Source organism: Gracilinanus agilis, chromosome 3 (genome assembly GCF_016433145.1).
Source record: "Gracilinanus agilis isolate LMUSP501 chromosome 3, AgileGrace, whole genome shotgun sequence".
Classification (NCBI taxonomy): domain Eukaryota; kingdom Metazoa; phylum Chordata; class Mammalia; order Didelphimorphia; family Didelphidae; genus Gracilinanus; species Gracilinanus agilis.
In genome coordinates this window covers 151,707,814-151,726,804 of record NC_058132.1, presented here as the reverse complement: position 1 = coordinate 151,726,804, position 18,991 = coordinate 151,707,814, and the positions used below count along the sequence as shown (strand labels likewise).

General features: G+C 35.9%; 1 protein-coding gene across 1 annotated transcript in view; it reads right to left on the bottom strand.

Annotated features, from left to right (window-relative positions):
- Window positions 1–18,991, bottom strand: part of NCAPD3 (non-SMC condensin II complex subunit D3) — a 122,814-nt gene that overhangs the window by 80,927 nt on the left and 22,896 nt on the right. The window contains exons 5-16 of the mRNA XM_044668321.1: window positions 18,069–18,236; window positions 17,891–17,952; window positions 17,634–17,721; window positions 14,963–15,096; window positions 12,921–12,993; window positions 12,320–12,445; window positions 11,935–12,184; window positions 10,873–10,935; window positions 10,498–10,590; window positions 7,979–8,052; window positions 7,292–7,426; window positions 5,977–6,197 (exon numbers count right to left, since the gene is read on the bottom strand). Coding sequence (XP_044524256.1) covers window positions 5,977–6,197; window positions 7,292–7,426; window positions 7,979–8,052; window positions 10,498–10,590; window positions 10,873–10,935; window positions 11,935–12,184; window positions 12,320–12,445; window positions 12,921–12,993; window positions 14,963–15,096; window positions 17,634–17,721; window positions 17,891–17,952; window positions 18,069–18,236 — 1,487 coding nt within the window. The remainder of the gene's footprint in view (window positions 1–5,976; window positions 6,198–7,291; window positions 7,427–7,978; window positions 8,053–10,497; window positions 10,591–10,872; window positions 10,936–11,934; window positions 12,185–12,319; window positions 12,446–12,920; window positions 12,994–14,962; window positions 15,097–17,633; window positions 17,722–17,890; window positions 17,953–18,068; window positions 18,237–18,991) is intronic.

Sequence of the window (18,991 nt, the reverse complement as noted above, 5' to 3'; positions counted from 1 at the left end):
TCTTTCTTATTTATTTTTTGGTTTGATTTATGTAGATCTGAAAGAGGAATATTTAGATCTCCCACTATTATGGTTTTACTATCTATTTCCTTGTGCTCTGCCAGTTTCTCCTTTATGAATTTGGATGCTATACCACTTGGTGCATATATATTGAGCAGTGTTATTTCCTCATTGTTTATACTGCCTTTAATCAGGATGTAATGACCTTCCCTGTCTTTTTTAATCATATCTATTTTTACTTTGGCTTTGTCAGAGATCATAATAGCCACACCTGCCTTCTTTTTCTCATTTGATGCAAAAAAGATTTTGCTCATGCCCTTAACCTTGAACTTCTGTGTGTCTACCAGCCTCATATGTGTTTCTTGTAGACAACATATGGTAGGATTTTGGTTTCTGATCCACTCTGCTATTTGCTTCCATTTTATGAGAGAGTTCATCCCGTTCACATTCAGAGTTACAATTGTTAGTTGTGCATTCACTAACATTTTTGTATCCTCCCCTAGACCCACCCCTTCTTCTTACACTATTTCCTTTTAAACCAGTGGTTTGCTTTGAGCTGGTATCCCTTATCCCCTCCCTTGATTGACTTCCCTTTCTGCCCCCTCCCTTGTTATTCCCCTTTTTTTGTTTTTTAAAGGACCTAATGAATTCCCTCCCCTTTCTTCTCCTCTCCCTTTTTTGACCTCCCTGCTCCCTTTGGTTTAACCCTTCTGACTTTCTCAGTAGGGTTAGATAGTTTTTTATCTGAATGGATAATAAAGCTACTCTTCCCTCTCTGGGTTGATTACACTGAGAGTAAGGTTTGATTATTACCTTTTAATGCTCTCTTCCTCTCCTTCTTATGGTAGTATTTATCCCCTCCCCTTCCCATGCCCTCTTTGTGTGTAATAGAATATCCTATTTTTCTTATTTACTCAGATTTTTCTTGGTGTCCCCTGCCAATCCCCCCTCTTCTTTCCCCCCATGTTATCTTAGACCATCTAGTATCCTGTCCTCTCCCTCTGAATTATTCTTCTGGTTGCTATAATAGTGAATATTATATAGTGAACAGAGTTCACTACAGAGAATTATAAATAGCATTTCTCCACATAGGAATACAGATAATTAGATCTTATTGGAGCCCTTAAAGAGTCAAGTTTAAAAGATTATGAGTTTTCTTTCTCTTCCCTCTGTTTCTCATTTACTTTTTCATGGTTCTCTTGATTTTTGTGGTTGGGTATCAAACTTTCCATTTAGTCCTGGTCTCTTTTGTGCAAAAACTTGGAAATCTTCAATTTTGTTGAATGTCCATACTTTCCCTTGGAAGTATATAGTCAGTTTCGATGGGTAGTTGATCCATGGCTGAAGGCCCAGCTCTCTTGCCTTTATGAATATTGTATTCCACGCCTTGCGGTCTTTTAGCGTGGAGGCTGCCAGATCCTGTGTGATCCTGATTGGTGCTCCTTGATATTTTAATTTTCTCTTTCTGGCTTCTTGGAAGATTTTTTCTTTTGCTTGAAAGCTCTTCAATTTCGCTATTATATACCTGGGTGTTGCCTTTTCTAGGTCCAGTGTTGAAGGTGATCTATGGATCCTTTCAATGTCTATATTGCCCTCTTGTTGTAGAACTTCAGGGCAATTTTGCCGAATAATTTCTTTGAGTATGGAGTCCAAGTTTCTATTAATTTTTGCCTTTTCTGGAATACCAATGATTCTCAAATTGTCTCTTCTAGACTGGTTTTCTTGGTCTGTCACTTTCTCATTGAGATATTTCATGTTTCCTTCTATTTTATCAGTCTTTTGACTTTGTTTTATTTGTTCTTGTTGTCTTGAGAGATCATTGGTTTCTAATTGTTCGATTCTAGCCTTTAAGGACTGGTTTTCGGCTATCATCTTTTGTTTTTCCTTTTCAATCTGGTCATTACTGGTCTTCAGTTGACTTGCCTCACTTTCCAATTGTGAAATTCTGCCTTTTAAACTGTTATTTTCTTGCCAGATTTCTTCCATCTTCCTCAACATTTCATTTTTGAACTCTTCAATAGCTTCTGACCAGCTTTCATTTTTTGGGGGAGGTTTGGATTTTTGTTTTCCCTCCTCTGTGGTCTGGATTTTCTCTGTGCAGAAGTTGTCGAGTGTTCCAGAGTTTTTCTTGGTAATCTTTTTCTTCTGGGCTTCCTTATTGCTTGCCATTGTTAGCCCCGCCCCTTTTCAGCTTTGTCTTCACACTCAGGGTCTGCTTGTGCTTTCTAAGCTTCTGATGGCTCTGGTCTTCTTGTCCTCGGGGTCAGGCCTCCTGGTAGTCCCCGGTCTGCCCCTCTGTCCGAGGCTCCTTCAGCGGTCTCGGGGGCTGCTTCCACAGCCGCGCTCCCATCTGCCCCGGGTCCTCACTGGATGTCCTAGCCTGTGCTGGAAATCTTTATTCCTCCGGGGGCACTGCCTTTGCTGAGTAGAAGCTGGGGGAAGTTCCTGCTTTAGGGATCTTTATTCCACCCGGATTCTGCCTGGGGCAGAGCTTTCACTGAGTAGAAGCTTGGGAAAGTCCCTGCTTTAGGGATCTTTATTCCACCCGGATTGCAGCCGGGGCAGAGCCTTCACCCCAGTAGACGCTGGAGAAAGTCCGTGCGTCCCCCCAGACACCTGGGGTCCCACGTCTGGCAACTCGTAGGTACAAGCCCTGGGGCTGCTCATGATTTACCGGTTGCCCCACTCCTGTTTTCACTCTTGTGCGTTAGCCTTGGAGCTGTGCGTAGTGTGTGTGGGGGTGTGGGGGGCTTCTCCCTCTCGCGTTTTAGTGAGAGCTGTTTCACCCCTTTATAGCATGGAAATTCCCCGATTCTGCGTACCTTCAATGCTGCGCCCTGTTGTGGGGTTCCTTCTTTCGTCTGGATTCGTTTTTATGTCCCCTTGAGGAGTCTTATATGCATCAGTTAGGAGAGATCGAGCAGCTGCTCCTTACTCTGCCGCCATCTTAACCGGAAGTCTGAAGCTCTTTTTTAAAAAGGATGATTTTCCAAGAATACAAAGATTCTTACGTTATCTTCCCTTGATCTTTTTTCCAGTTAGGTACTTTTGACATTGGATCCTTTACATTTCCTACTATTCATTTCAATTTTTTAATTTTGTAATTATATTTTTTGCTGTCTCACCAAGTCATTGATTTCTGTTTGACAATTTTTCAAAGTTATTTTGACTCCTTTCAAATCTTTCCTCCAGAGAGTTTATTTTGTTTTTTATCTTTTACTTCAAAATTCTTCAAACAATTCATATAATTCCTCTCAAAAAATACATTTTTTTTCCTTTTCAGATTCTTCTTGCAACTATTACAGTTAGATTTTCAGTTTTTGCTTTTTTTGAAATATTGGACGGTATTTTCTTTGGTTTATTCATCTCTCCTCAACTTTATTTTCTGAACTGGAGGTTTGTGCCAGACCTAAGATCTGTACACTGGTACGCTTCTGAGTAGTGCCAGGATTTATTTCTCCTTCCCAGATTAGGTTCCTCTGGACCCTTGAGGTTCACATCACTTTATCTTTGGGGCCATTTCTTGAGTCTCAGGAGAAAGAATTATGGAACTCAGATCCCAAATCTGATGTGTCTTGGAAAGAACACTATATAGCACCATGATTATTCTCCACTGCTACTCCTCAAGTTTTCCAAAGTTTCGACCCTAGGGTGTTCTGAGATCACCTTGATGCCTCCGAACATAGTGCCTTGTAGGCTGCAAGTGTCCCATTTCTGGTCACCTGGGCCTCCTATCTTGCTAGAGGAGCTCCCTTTCCTATTACTTATGGACTTGTTAGAACTAACTCTTTTAAATGGTCCTCTATCTTATTACCTTTGGGCCTTTGGCTTACTTTTTATGTAGCTATGGTGTGTAAAAAGTTACTTATTATAGTGTCTCATAAGAGTTCTTGATTATTATTTGGTCTAGTGGCAACTTCAGGAGTAGGTATTTGGGAGCTGTGCAGTCTGCATCCCCCTTAGGCAACCTTCTAGGCAGGAATTTCATATCAGTTAAAAGGGATCTCAGAGAGGTCTGTAGAAGAAAGGGCCACTGACTGGCTTTTAAAGGACCTTACAGTGGAAGGTCAAGCTATTCTGATATTCTAGTTGGTGGTCTTCAGTCCCTTCTTCCTAAGCCAGCTGCCTAAATTCAGCTTATGGCACTTTAGCTAGAGGGCAAAAGGGGGCCCTTTTTCATTTCTTTTCCCTGAGTCATGATTTTCCATGATTCTTTATATCCTTACCCCATTCATCTTTGCATTGAAGTCATTAAATATAAAAGTGTATGTTAGTTTAATTTGGAAGGCCTTATTAAGTTCTTCATGGAATTTCTCCTATGTTTGTCCTCAGTGACATTCTACAAGAAGTTTTTCCTTATCCCTATTACTGTTAGTGCCCTATCTCTGATGACTATTATGTGAAGGGAACCCTCTCCCAGGATCACACATTTGGGTCTGACTTCCGTCCCTGTGTTCCAACATGGGCCATGGGACAGTGACCTAGGCACTTGACCCAGAAATAATGGGGAAATTGATCCAGGGTAAAAGGGAAGGAATAAAAGAGGGGGTTACAGGAAATGGCGGCTCTCTATTCTCTCAGGCATGTGGCGAAAGGAAGGTAGCTAAGGGAGCCATGTGGAGAGCACTCACGTGGCTAGTTAGAATAGACATTTTTTTTCACTGTCTCCTCTTATTCAAGTAAATATTAATAAACTCTATGGAGATTAAGGACCCGAGTTTAATTAAATTATTACACTATCTCTAACTTATCTTGTCTATATCCTGCTTGCATGTAATTGTTTGTATATTGTCTCTTGCATTAAAACTGTGAGTACCTTGAAAGCAAGGACTGGCTTCTACCTTTCTTTGTACTCTCAGCCCTTAGCACTGTTCCTAGAAAACCTCAAGCACTTAATAAACACTTACTGACCGCATGACGTTGGTGTGTAAGGTGCAATTATATTTATGGTGGTCTTTTGCAAATATCAACAACATTGCAATACATGACACAATATCCCAGGAAATAATGTACTATATAGCCTATGAGAATAGGATAAGGCCTGCTCTGCCATCTCTTTTTTTTGTTTTGTTTCTTTTCCCAGAACAAAATTGTGACCTAAGGTGGCAGTAAAGCAGAAATGTATAACTCCTTGTACTTCTCTCTTGTAAGCACCAATATGCCATTTATGCCATTAAAAAAATTCTGTATTTAGAAATCAAAAGTGGATCTTTTAAGATCCAGAACCAGATTAGAGCTTAGAAAGAAATGGAACAGGTGCAGCTAGGTAGCACAATGGACAGAGTGCTAAGAGTCAAGCGGACCTGAGTTCAAATTTGGCCTCAGATACAAATCTGACCTGCATACGGCACTTAGAATTGATGCTAAAACAGAAGGTAGGGATTTATGAAAACAGAGAGAGGAAGGGCAATAACTACTGAATAGGGTAGAAAGGCAAAAGAAAGGCTTAATTGTAGATCAGAGAGACCTGTTTATGTATATAATCATATGAGAAAGAATCAGTGGAAATGGAATGATGAAGATATATGAAATAAGGATGAACTGATGAACTAAGGACTGGAAAATATGGTGATGGGAAGAAATGGGGGTGTAGCAGAAAAGAATGGATAGAAGTAAAGGAAATAAAAGACACACAAAAATAAGGGGAAATAACTGGTTATCACAGTAAACCAGAAACTTAAACAGTATTGTAATGCTTTTAGAAACAGTCAGTACAACACATCAATAAGAACTCAAGATATAAGACATGGATACACAATATTCTGCACTGACAAAGCCTTAATGAAAGTACTCTATCCATTAGCACAGTTGTACGTTTTAAGTTGGCAAGAGGAAACTGAAAAGCCTTCAAGTGAAAGGAAAAAATGATTAAAAAGGCCCATAAAAATTTAACTGCTACAAGAAGGTTTAAGGAATTAGAACCACAAAAATTCAAAAATCCTTCTTAAAGGAAAATGATCTATAAAACTGACATACCTTAGTTCCTGGCTGTCTGAAGTGAGAAGAGTAAGGAGATCCCATGCTAACACCTGGTTGCTGTCTTCGTAGTGGAATTTACTGTAGTGCTTAATGTGTTGCAACACGAGTTGGTCAAAACACTCCAGAGCCTTCTCTTGCACAGAGCTCTCAGTGTCCATCACAACTGGGATGATTCCAGTCAGCCAGGCTTTCTGTATCAAGACATTTCCATGTTGAGCCTTGAAGAAAAGGGGAAAGGAAAGAAATAATTATTTGTTTAGTGCCTACTATGTGCCAGGCACTGTACATATATATTGTTTCCTTTAATTGTCACAACAGCTCTAGAGGTGGGCTCAAAATAGTTGAGAAAACTGAGGCAGACAAAGGTAAGATGACTTGCCCCGGGTCACACAGCTGGTATGTGTCTGAAGCCAGATTTAAATTCCAGCCTTTCTTACTCTGGAACAAGTGTCTGCCTGGCTACCTCTGACCGAAGTTATTAATTCAAGCCTTCAAATAAAATTAAAGGAACAGTCAGTGAAACTTGTGATCAAGAACTTAAGGGGTTAAAAACAGGAAGGAATCTATTAATATATTTAATAATTTATGATATATAAGAGGCCAGAAGAGAGAGAAATAGACAAAGTTCAGTCACAAGCTACTAAAAGCCAGCAATTCTTGAAATCTGAAAGAAAATATTAAAATGTATTATTATTAAATTGTCAATGCTTCTTTTTGGTGATGTCAAATCATGAGGCATTGGGTCCAAAAGTAAATATTGATCAAGATAAAGCATAAATCAATATTTATGCCAAGGAACAATTAAACTACATGGTGAAAGACAAAAGAAGTCAACATATTTATTGCTTTATGTTTTCTGGCAAAAAATGCAGAAAATAAACATGATTTCAAAGTACTCTAACAGCTGTGCTTTTAAGTAAATTATACATGGTTTAAATGGAGATGCTCTCATGGTAACACCATCTGCATATTTCAGTTTTATTTAATAAAAATTGATTCAGCCCTCTGGCTCAACCAAATTAGACAAAGAAAAATTTATTGATTTTGTATAGGAGCATTTTCAGCTTGGGAAAATTCGAGAGAAGGTTAATTGCCAGAATTATCTAGTATAAGTACCTAACATTTTTAGGTGAAATATGGCAAACCAGATGCAATTAAAGTCTAAGTCTTCCATTTTCTCTTTATATACACACTATACAATGGACCAAATAGAGCTTCTAATAGGCAAATAAGTACATTTGCTAAAACAAGTATTTTTCTTTTCAAGTTTCATGCAACTGAAATGAAAAAACACACACATCCTTCATCTCACCGTAAGAAGGTCAGTAATAGATTGTAGTGCCTGCTTCCTAACAGAAACCGCAGGATCCCGGCACCGGTCCTGCAGAATTGAGAGGTCTTCTTTGGTGCATGGGATCTGACTGTGTTTCATAATACTAACCAACACCTGGAAGTCACATTTTAAAACAGCATTATTATGAACCTTAAACATAAAAAAGAACATATTTAAACACAGAGCAGAACCAAAAGAAGAATTCTATATTATTAAACTACTGACTTCTTTCAATCCACTTTTTAAAAAAAAGTATAACAAATTCTATACATAGCTTTCAAAACTGTCCTGCTTGTCTAAGCATTTTTCTGTACTTCCTTTAGAATTCATATAATCATATAATTATACACATTATATATTCACACCTACATGTTATATTAGATGATTATGAAGAATGATACATATAAGAACATAAAGGTAAGGAAACCAAAAATGTAAAATTTTTACTTTTCTAAAAATAAAAGCCAATAAGAAACATTAAAAGCCTAGATTTCCCTCTTTAATACAGCTATATTTTTATTACATCTTGTGGTCACATTAATAGGCAAGTTTGTAAAGATGAGTTAAATAATATATACAACCTAAAATATTTCCCAAAACCTACTCTCCTGCTATAAAGATTCTAATGCTGATAATTTGCATAGTAAAGTTTGGAGAAAAGCACACCTGGAGGGCAGATTTTCTGACATTGGTCTTCTCATCATCAATTCTCTGTCTCAGCATGGTCAGAATATCATTTCCTATTTAGAGGATATCATCATGATACAAAGTCAACCAAATCTATAACATCACAACACAAGACCAATAGAAAATCCTAATCTGAGTGTTTCTATTGAGTCTAAGAAACCATCAAATGGGAACATAGTAGAAACAGTAAGAGAGAAAAAAAGAGGACCTTTATTGATTTCTTGATACAAGTACAATTTCTTTTAAAAGGTTATACTCCCTTATACAACACATGAAAGGACCACCTGTACTTTTAATCTAACAAAATTTTATAATGCAAAAGCTTCATTTAAATTAATAAAATGAAGTTTTCCAAAAGAGGCCATTCAATAGTAAATCTGTAACTTATAAAAAGGAAGTCTAGAGATATCAAGAGCATTCCAAACAGTTTTGACTTATTTAGCATATTTTGTAAATCCACAAACAGCAGATTCAGATTTAGAATTTAACTTGAGTAGTACATACTACTATCAAGTACATTAAAATCAAATTTATGAGTCCATAAAAAACAATCTTCCTAAACTGTCATAATGAACAGTAATATGAATTAACTATAACCCTTTGCATTTCCAAAGAACATTTCAATTCATTACTAAATGTGACTATCACAATATATTTGTGACACTGATATTGTGAGATTTATCCTTATTTTACAAATGAAAACATAAAAGCCAAATTAAGATAAGTCAGGTAAATTCACAGGGTGAGTTCATAAGGGAAGCAGCTAGGTGGCTCAGTGGATAGAGAACTAGGCTTAGAGAGTGGAGGTCATGGGTTCAAATCTGCACATGACAGACATGTCCTAGCTGTGTGACCCTGGGTAAGTCACTTAACCCCAACTGCCTACCCTTATCACTCTTCTGCCCTGGAACCAAATACTTAGTGTTGATTCTAAAACTGAAGGTAAGAGTTTAAAAAAAAAAACAAACTACTAAGCAGAACCCAAGTCCACTTTTCTTTTTAATGAACTTGAAGTCAATGAAAGATTCCAGTATATTTTGGGCTCTGTCAACAATATGTAATAGACACTGACTACACTAATACCTGTGCAATAAACAGGGGGGATAGCATGCCCAGCCACAAATTAAAACGACTTAAAAACCACAATAACAGTGGTAATATGACATAATGGGAATTAGAGTCAGAAGGCTAAAATTTTGAGTCCTGGCAACTCACCAAGTCCTATAACCATGGGTAATTAATTCACTTTACCTTCTGCATCTGTTTCCTTATGTATAAAATGAGGAAAATAATATTCATACTCCCTGCTTCAAAGGTACTTTAAGAAAAGTGACTGGTAAACTGAAAAATGTCACGTAAATGTAAAACTGTGTAGCCTACAGGTTATAGGACGACAGATCTAGAATTGTAAGGGGTATCAGAAGCCATGTAAACTAACCATCTTATTTTAGAAATAAGGACACTTGCAGCCAGAGAAATTAAGTCAAATCAAGAAGTATTTAGTAAGTGACAACTATGTACCAATCAATCAACCAAATTTATCAAGAACCTTCTATGTGCCAACACTATGCTAATCATCATAGATACAAAGAAAAGCAAAAACACTTCCTTTCCTCAGAAAGCTTGTGATGTAACAAGGGAGAAGGAATGCAAACAATATGGAAAAATAAGATTATATGCAGGACGAATTAGAGAATGTCAGAGGTTAAGTGACTTGTCAAGTTCACATTGGCAGTCATCAAGGTAGGTGGGTTTTAAAGCCCCCATTTTTTGACTCCAAGGTTAGTTTTCTTTCCATTGCAGTACTGATAATCATTAGGCAAATTACAAATAAGGACAAATTAATAGCTCAAAATGAGTACATAGATGACAAAAAACCGGATTCATCAAATGATTATCCAAACTGAGTATTGGCAATCACCATGAGTAAATTTAAATTTTAAACTGACTAGTAGCAAAGGATTCTGAATGAGCAATTTTGAGAAGTATTTATACATTTTACAAGGTAATCTATTTTAATCATGGTGTCTAGTCAAATCAATATAAAAGGAATAGTGGCAAGATGATGAAAATAAGGGGATATTTAAAGATAAAATTATTCTGGTCTCTTTCCCAACATTCCCAAATTAATTGCAAACAAATCACATTTTAATGAAAAATTCTCCAACTAGTCCATTTGAGCTTATGCATGACTTAGAAATAACAGATCAACTGTCTTTATTGAAAATAAACAACCTCCTAGTTTTTGCTAAGTATTCCTAATGATTTCTGATTTCAATTCAAAATAAAACTCATGAAATAAAATACCATAGAACATCATGGTCACATTAACTTTAATAAATCAGGGTTATATTCTTATGCAAAAAAGTTTCACTAGTACAATGAGGGATTCAATTGGATTAGAATCCTTAAATGAGATTATTGTTTAAGGCTGCCTAAAACCAAATCAAATATCAGTTAAGCCTCAGGTTTTTTCAAAGTAATATAACTCAACTTACCATCAAATCCAATTTTTTCGCCACTACTGACAGTATCTGTTACATCTATGGTTTTAAAAGTACTAGAAGTTTTTCTTGGACAGTTAGAAGGAACTTAAAAAAAAGAGAGAGAGAAAAGAATTAAGGTAGAAAATTATTGCACTATCTATTTGACAGCATATCTCTATTATAGTTGTCTTATTTTTCCACTGATGATAAAATTTCAATTTCTTTCATCAAGCAATTAACATACAGTATTACATAGATGTAAAAACAAAACTCTAAAGCCAAAAAGCAATAGTATATTTACTTCAAATATATGGCAATTTATCTAAATAAAAGCCAACTAATAAAAAGCCAACTGCTTTAGTGATTGGAACTAGACTGGTTCATTACCTTCTGTGCTTCCCAGTAAAGTAGTTGGACAACTATTCACCTCTGAGGCAGCATGACTTGAGGCTGAACGAGTAAAAATTATCACATATCATACATTGTAATTAAATATACAGCCACCAAAACCAAGATAATTAGTAAACAAAATCAAACATAATAGACTAGATGACTATCATCAAAACATTCTCACCCCAATGTACATGGACAGTAATCATAAAATATCTACTTAACATTTAACAAAACATGAAAATCTCTAGAAACAAAAGCAACCAAAAATCTAGACAAACATTAGGTGATAAAAACCCCTTTTAAAAATACACCTGATTAAGGATGATTTCAGAAAGAAAAAGACCTACATGAACTGATGCAGAGTGAAATAAGCAAAATCAGAACATGTACAGCAACAGCAATATTGTGGAATGATCAACTGTGAAAGACTTTGCTACTGTTGGTATATCATGATCCAGGTCAGTTCTGAGAGTCTTATGACAAAGAATGCTATTCACCTCCAGAGAATGTTGGAGTCAAAATGCGGATCAAAGCATGCATTTTTCACTTTAGTTATTTGGGTTTTTGTTTTAGGGTTTTTGTTTTACATAATCATTCTCTTATAAAAATGATCAATGTGGAAATATGTTTTGCTAACTCCAATCAAATTGCTTGCCAGATCTGGGAGGGGGAAGAGAAGGGAAGGAGAGAAACAATTTGAATCTTCAGAAAACTTAAATGGAAATTTGTTACTATATGCAATTAGTAAAATATCTTATAATTTAAGAAAATTTAAGAAAAAAAGAAAAAAGAAAGATACCCTTTGTCCATGAAAAATAAAAATATACCTGTTTTAAATTCTACAAAATGACTTTCAAGTCTAAAAGACAGACAAATCTATTTAAAAACAGATAACAATGAAACCTACTAGAATAGATATTTAAGAGGATAGAAAAACATCCCACAGTATCTATCTGAAGAATATTCTTTTTACAAGTCGCTGAGAGTAAAATTGTTTATTTATTCAAACAAAATCAAAAGGTATTTTAACCACACATATCACATCCTACACAGTACCTTGAAAAAGGTCCAGTATGTTATCTGGGATAACAGTACTTGACATCTCCAGATAGTGAACAAAACTTGAAAGTGCCTTGCTACGGACAGTAGATGCCTTGTCTGAGCAACGTCCAAACATTAGTTCTTGCAATAAAAATTTGTGCTTTAAAAACTTCTGCTGATCAAGGGAGAGGGAACTATCCACCTCTCTTTCAGGATATTCCAAGAGAGCCAGGACTACATCAAGAGTAAATACTCTGTGTGAGATCTGTTGAAGTAAAGAACATAAGAATCATTAATAGTTGGAAATAAAAAATGAATTTCCTCTATGTCCTGCAATTTTGGTCATCAGGTATACACCATACCACATCCAAACATCTATATATATGAAATTTCTCCCTACCTTTGAACTTCGAGAATATTTGTAAAGCCAGTCAATGAATGCAGCATACTCTTCAGCAGATAATTTACTGAGCAACTGTGCCAGGGCCTGCGCTGCATAGGTCCGATAGTCTGATTTATCTAGAACCTGAAAGAGAAGAATAACAAAACCTTCAGGGACCAATACACTCTTCCATAATGACAGGCCATTTTCAGGATACATAGCACAAATTAAAAGATCATCAAATTTGTTAATAATAATAATAATTACAGGTGAAATAATAAAGTGCTGCTTTGCAAATATTATCTCATTGACTCTCACAATAACACTGTGATATAGTTGCTATAATTATCTGAGATGATGTTAACAGGTTGAGAAAGCTGAGGCAGACAGATCTTAAATAACTTTCCACAGGCCACACACAATAAGTATCTGAGTCTGAACTTGAACTCGGGTCATCTTCCTGACTCCAAGTCCAGAAGTTTGCCCATTGAGCTCCCTAGCTGCCTCAATATTTTAAAAAATTAGTTTCAATAAATGGAGTGAGGGTAGATGACATGCAAATAAACATCAAATTCCAAATACCATATACAAATGTGTACCATACTAAGACAAACAATACCTTGGCACAGATATGTTGTAGTAAGATACGAAGAACTGGAAATATAGCTTCCTTCAGTTCATCCACTAGCGAACTATTTAAAACATAAAACAACCTTGCTGTTAAATTAGAATAAACCAAATCTTAAACAAAAGTTTCCCTAGATCTTATCCTTGAAAACCACTTTCGCTACATTAGGGGGGAAAATACTTTCCCCATGGTTTAGAAGACATCTCAAAGAAAGGAGTTAAAAGACAATAGTCACATTAGAGTGGGTAGCATTCATACTCTAGAGATATCATCCAACAGAACATTTTATTTATTCAGACAGAAGAAATGAGGAAGCTTTATGCACATTTTTGACTAATTATTGGCCCAACTCTTTCTTAGATCTCAGCTTTCACTATACAGTCTTTCCCTCTCCTGAAGCCAAATGCATAATTCTTAAGGGACATTAATGTCTGAGGCATTCTGAGGTTAAATGACTTGAGCAGGAGATTACAGCCTTTTACAGATTTTTACGTAATTACAGATTACATGTACTGAAAAGAAATGACAAATGTGAAGAATTCATACAAACTTATAAAATATGCTACAGAGTAAAATAAATGAACCAGGAAAATAATTTACAGAATAACCACAATAATATAAAGGAAATAACTAATGAAATACTTCAGAACTATGAATAATAAAGTGATCAATCACTCATGATTCCTGGAGAGTTTAAAATAAAAGATGCCTCACTGCAGTTTTCAAATAAAGAAATCAAAACTATCAATAAGCACATGAAAAAGTGTTCTAAATCTCTCATAATTAAAGAAATGCAAACTAAAACAACTCTTAGGTACCATCTCGCACTAAAGAGATTGACCAATATGACAGTTAAGGAAAATAATAAATGTTGGAGTGGATGTGGGAAAATTAGGATGTATCACTGGTAAAGATGTGAATTGATCCAACCATTCTGGAAGGCAATTAGAAATTATGCTCAAAGGGCTTTAAAAGACTGCCTGCCCTTTGGTCCAGCCATACCACTGCTGGGTTTGTACCCTAAAGAGATAATAAGGGGAAAGACTTGTACAAAAATATTTATAGCCACACTCTTTGTGGTGGCAAAAAAATCAAAAATGAGAGGATGCCCTTCAATTGGGAAATGGCTGAACAAATTGTGGTATCTGTTGGTGATGGAGTACTACTATGCTCAAAGGAATAATAAACTGGAGGGATTCCATGTGAACTGGAAAGACCTCCAGGTACTGATGCAGAGTGAAAGGAGCAGAGCCAGAAGAACATTATAAACAGACACTGATACACTGTGGCACAATCAAATGTAATGGACTTCTCTACTAGCAGCAATGCAATGATCCAAGACATTTCTGAGGGACTTATAAGAATGCCATCCACATCCAGAGAAAGAACTGTGGGAGCAGAAACGCAGAAGAAAAACATATGATTGGATCAAATGGTTCAATGGGGATTTTGGCTTTAAATGATCATTCTATTGCAAATATTAATAATATGGAAATAGGTTTTTGATTAACAGTACATGTATAACCCAGTAGATTACTTGTCAGCTCCAGGAGGGGGAAAGGAAGAGGGAAGTGGGGAGGGAAAGAACATGAATCATGTAACCATGGAAAATATATTATAAATAAATAAATATATATATGTTTTTGGAAACAAAAATAAAAGATGGATGCCTCACCAATTCTTCAGGGAGATGGTGGGCTCAATATGTAGAACAGGGTATACATTGTCAGACCTGGTGAGTTTGTTTTCTTTAACTTCATGATTATGAAAAATTATAAAATACAAATATAAAAGAACATTCTTGTAGAGTAAGAAATAATAAACAGGAGTGCTTCATAGCACTCACACAAGAGTCCTATGGGAAGGAGAAAGGAGAGGTAAGACACTGGGAAATGAGAACAATGTAAAAGGACACCAATGTAGCATTTTTTTAAAAAATCAAAACTTAGCAGGTAATAAAAATCAGTTCAAAGAGTCCAGAGATGTTAAGACAGAGAAAAAGGAGAAAAAAGAGCCAACAATTTGTACTTCACCTGATAAACTGGATTGCATAATTTCTGGCATTGATAACTTGTGTAGTGATACTAAGGGGTGCACGGTGGGACCCCTCTCCTGCTTCATACATGAGTATCACATTTAGCAATTGATGAAAGAGGCAAGCAATGACCTAAAAAAGACAAGGAGTAGGATTTGAAATTCAAATGCTTTAACAAAGATGCCTACTTGACTATATTAAAAAGCAGTGGAATAATATATAGTTGGGTTCATGCGGGTTTTTTTTTTAATTAACATAATAAACATTATTTCTCTGATCATCTTCAGGATCTAGACGTGCAAAAATGTGACTAGTAAGATGTAAAAGAATTGCTTACAGTTAGTAAGTAATGGTGTTTTTCTAGTCTTCCTTCCCACCCACATATACAGCACAGATCCAAGGAATCTGACAGATCCAAGGAAGAATAAGGACAAACATTTATAAATGGCATGGAGTTGAAAGGTAATGTAGAATGGCAGATTGAGCATAGAATTTGGAAGTAAGGAAATATAGGATTGAAATCCATCTCATAGATATATACTTCAAGTCTATGTGACCAAGGGCAAGTCACTTAACTACTCAGAGTGTCTGTTTCCTCATCTTAAAAATGAAGAAAATAGTTGCACTAGTTACCACACAGATTTATTATAAAGTAGTTTGCAAATATATAAAATCAGTACATAAATGAGTTATCATTATTAGAATGTTGTTGGTACAGGAAGTCCCAGTGCTGTAGCTCTGCGTGGCTTCCCAGATTCTAATCCCAATGCTCCGGCTCTGTGTAGTTTTCTTGATTATAATCTCCTTACCCTGAATTAAAGACCTGTTATTATAAGAAAACTAAAATTAAAAATATAAAAGAATGTTGTCAGTATCCTCAGGTACAAAATACAAAAAAACCCTAAACATTGAACCTAAAAAGATATATTTTCGTTTTTATATTTTTAAAAGATTGTGAAAGGGGAAAGGGATTCAAGGTACTATATCGTAAATAATCAGTCAATTGAGAATTTGTTAAATGTTAATTTGGGGCCAAGCTCTGTGCTAAGCACTATAGATTTCCAATATAAAGAATTAAACAATCCCTATTCAAGAAGAGCTTATATTATAATAGAAGAAATAACAAGTACATATAAAGCTATGTACAGCATAGCATAAATATAAATACAAATATATAAAAAATAGATGTAATGTATCTACATTATAGGGAGGGAAGGCACTTGTGGCTAAAAGCTCAAAGGAAAAGAAATACTGGGGTTAGGAGTCATCAGTATGGAAATGAGAGTCAAACAAGTGGAAGCTAGATGAGTCACTGAGAGAAAGTATAGAGGGTAAAGAGAAGAGTGCCTGGCACAGAATCTTGGGGAATGCCCACATTCAGGGTAGGAGCTGGTTGAAGACCCAACCAAGGAAACTGAGAAACATAAATGGTAGTGCATGAACCAAGGGAGAATAGTGTCAAGAAAAGCCAAAAGAGGATAGTAAACAACATCAAACGTAGAACATACCTTAGATGTAGTGATACCAGATGCAACCAAAACAACACTTTAAAGTATAAGTTATATAAGTTTCTTGTTTTCTTATAATGCCTGAATAGTCAAGGAAGGACTAATATTTATAACAACATTTTCTTGGCAAAAATCAGGCAGGACACAACCACACCAGATATTTCCCGGAAGGCATTATATGGGGAACATCCTAAATAATTGGCATTTGTACATACCAGGTTTATTAATAGGTGCACAGCTAGGAAAATAAGATAGTTTAATTATTTCTGTTACTGATCAACTGAGCACATACAAGTAAAAGTACTAAATTGTCATGGAAACCTTGGGAACTGTGTGACTATCTATTCTTTCCTTTGTAATGTGTCAACAAATACTTCTATAAAAGCATGACTTTGTTGTCTGAGAGCTCATCTGCTTCTCCTGTGTAGTTCCCACTTGAACTAGAGATCTGTCTCTGTTAACTGTACGATAAGTTGTAGCTACCAAATGACATGCCATTGATCCAGCACTGGACAAAAGATCAAGAAGGACCTTTTAAATTTATATGGTATGTTAAAATTTCTCCAAATTAAATCAATGCTTTTGATAATTCAATTCAATAAACATTTATTAAGCACCCACTCTATATCATTAAGTGTAATGGCCACTGAAAATGCAAAGACAAAAAAAAAAAACCCAGTTTCTGCCCTCAAGAAGTTCATATTCTATTAAGGGAAAACAGTATGTACTTGGAAAATTAAGTACAAAAGGGGGCAGCTGGGTAGCTCAGTGGAGTGAGAGTCAGGCCTAGAGACAGGAGGTCCTAGGTTCAAACCCGGCCTCAGCCACTTCCCAGCTGTGTGACCCTGGGCAAGTCACTTGACCCCCATTGCCCACCCTTACCAATCTTCCACCTATGAGACAATACACAGAAGTTAAAGGGTTTAAAAAAAAAATTAAGTACAAAAGAGGTACCAAGTTATTTCTAGGATGAGAACACAAGTTTAATAGGAAGGGCGGCTTATTAGCAACAGAACAGGGGTTCCACAAAGCACAACAGAAGGAAACAGTAGAGTAGGATAAGCTTGATATGGATAAATAATAGAGAATATTTTCAGGAGTTTCCTTATTTCTTTTCGGTTAAACAAAACAGTTAATAAATTAGATTCTGATTTCCTTTACCTTATCCCCTTCCCCATGAATTGAGGAACACAGCAAACGCAATCCATGATAGGCCAATTCTGGTATGTATTTTGCTTGGTTAATGTTTCTATTTAAAAAAAAAAAAAGTAGCATTAGCTAGTAGATATGATTATATAAATAAGCATTAAGACATCTCCTACTCCTACAAACAATGTTTAAATTAATTACATATGCTAACCAGAATACAGATTTAAAAATTACCATGAAGTACAGAGGGCAGAGATTTAAAGGCTCACCTGGCTTCTAAAGTCCGAAATCCATGAAGAACTGGTTCAAAACTGGTTAATCCAACTAAGACCTGAAAAACAGACATCAAGAAAAGATTTAATTTCTGACTGTTTATCTTGGTCAAGTTGTTATAAAGCCAGGTTAGTGAAGGATGACATACTTATGCTTCCTAGTCCCTTCAGTTACCTGTATACAATTCTGCACACACTGTGGCTTTTCTTTAAGGGGGAACTTTGGGAAAAATCTTAACAGATTCTTCAGAAGAAAAAAGATGGCAGCCCGAATTTGAGAAAGGTCATGTGCAGAAAAACAAATATCATCTTCATCATCCTCTTCTTCTAAGATTTCATCCATCTGGCATAAGAAAGAAAAGGGTTGTCATTCTTTTCCTGAGGTAAACTACTTTATCCCAATAGACTAACAAGAAAAATCCAGTAAAGAAAGAATAGTAGTTGAGATATTTCATTATTAGTTCCTTTCTTTTTAGGAATTTTTATAAAATAATTTTGATTTTTTTTGTTAACTGTACTTGACAAGCTATTTGTCACAATCATTTCCATATGCAAAGAACAGAAAGATAGTATATGAAGACACCAATCTATTATAGCTTGATTTTTTTTTAGTTAGTATGTTAGTTTTCCAAAAGTGACCTGCTAGTCTGTGTCCCTTATACAGTTTCTTCCCCTAGGAGGGGATTTTGTTTTGTTTTCTAATTCTTCAATGACCTGTTGCACTCTTCAATGGCATTCTGGAGACCTGAATGATCCTGACCTTTATTATCTTGTACCCAGCTTTCACTTGTTTCTGTGCTCAGAGTAATGGCAAGTTTCAGGCCTATTTATGTCTTTTAATACTGTTTTCTTCAAAACCCTTAGGGACAGTTCTGTTCACTGTGCTACCAACTTTCAGAACCATTACGGATTGTTTTCTGGATTCCCAGTCTGAGCTTTGCCAGTGACTATCCTCTTATCTAGGGTCAGAGGGCTTGATGGTATTCAAGTGCTCTGGGACTTCCTTGTTAGAACATTCAGGTCTATATTTTCTTTAGTTTACTATTTTGACTATTCAATTCTATAAGCATTTAGTAAATAAAGTACCGACAAAACACT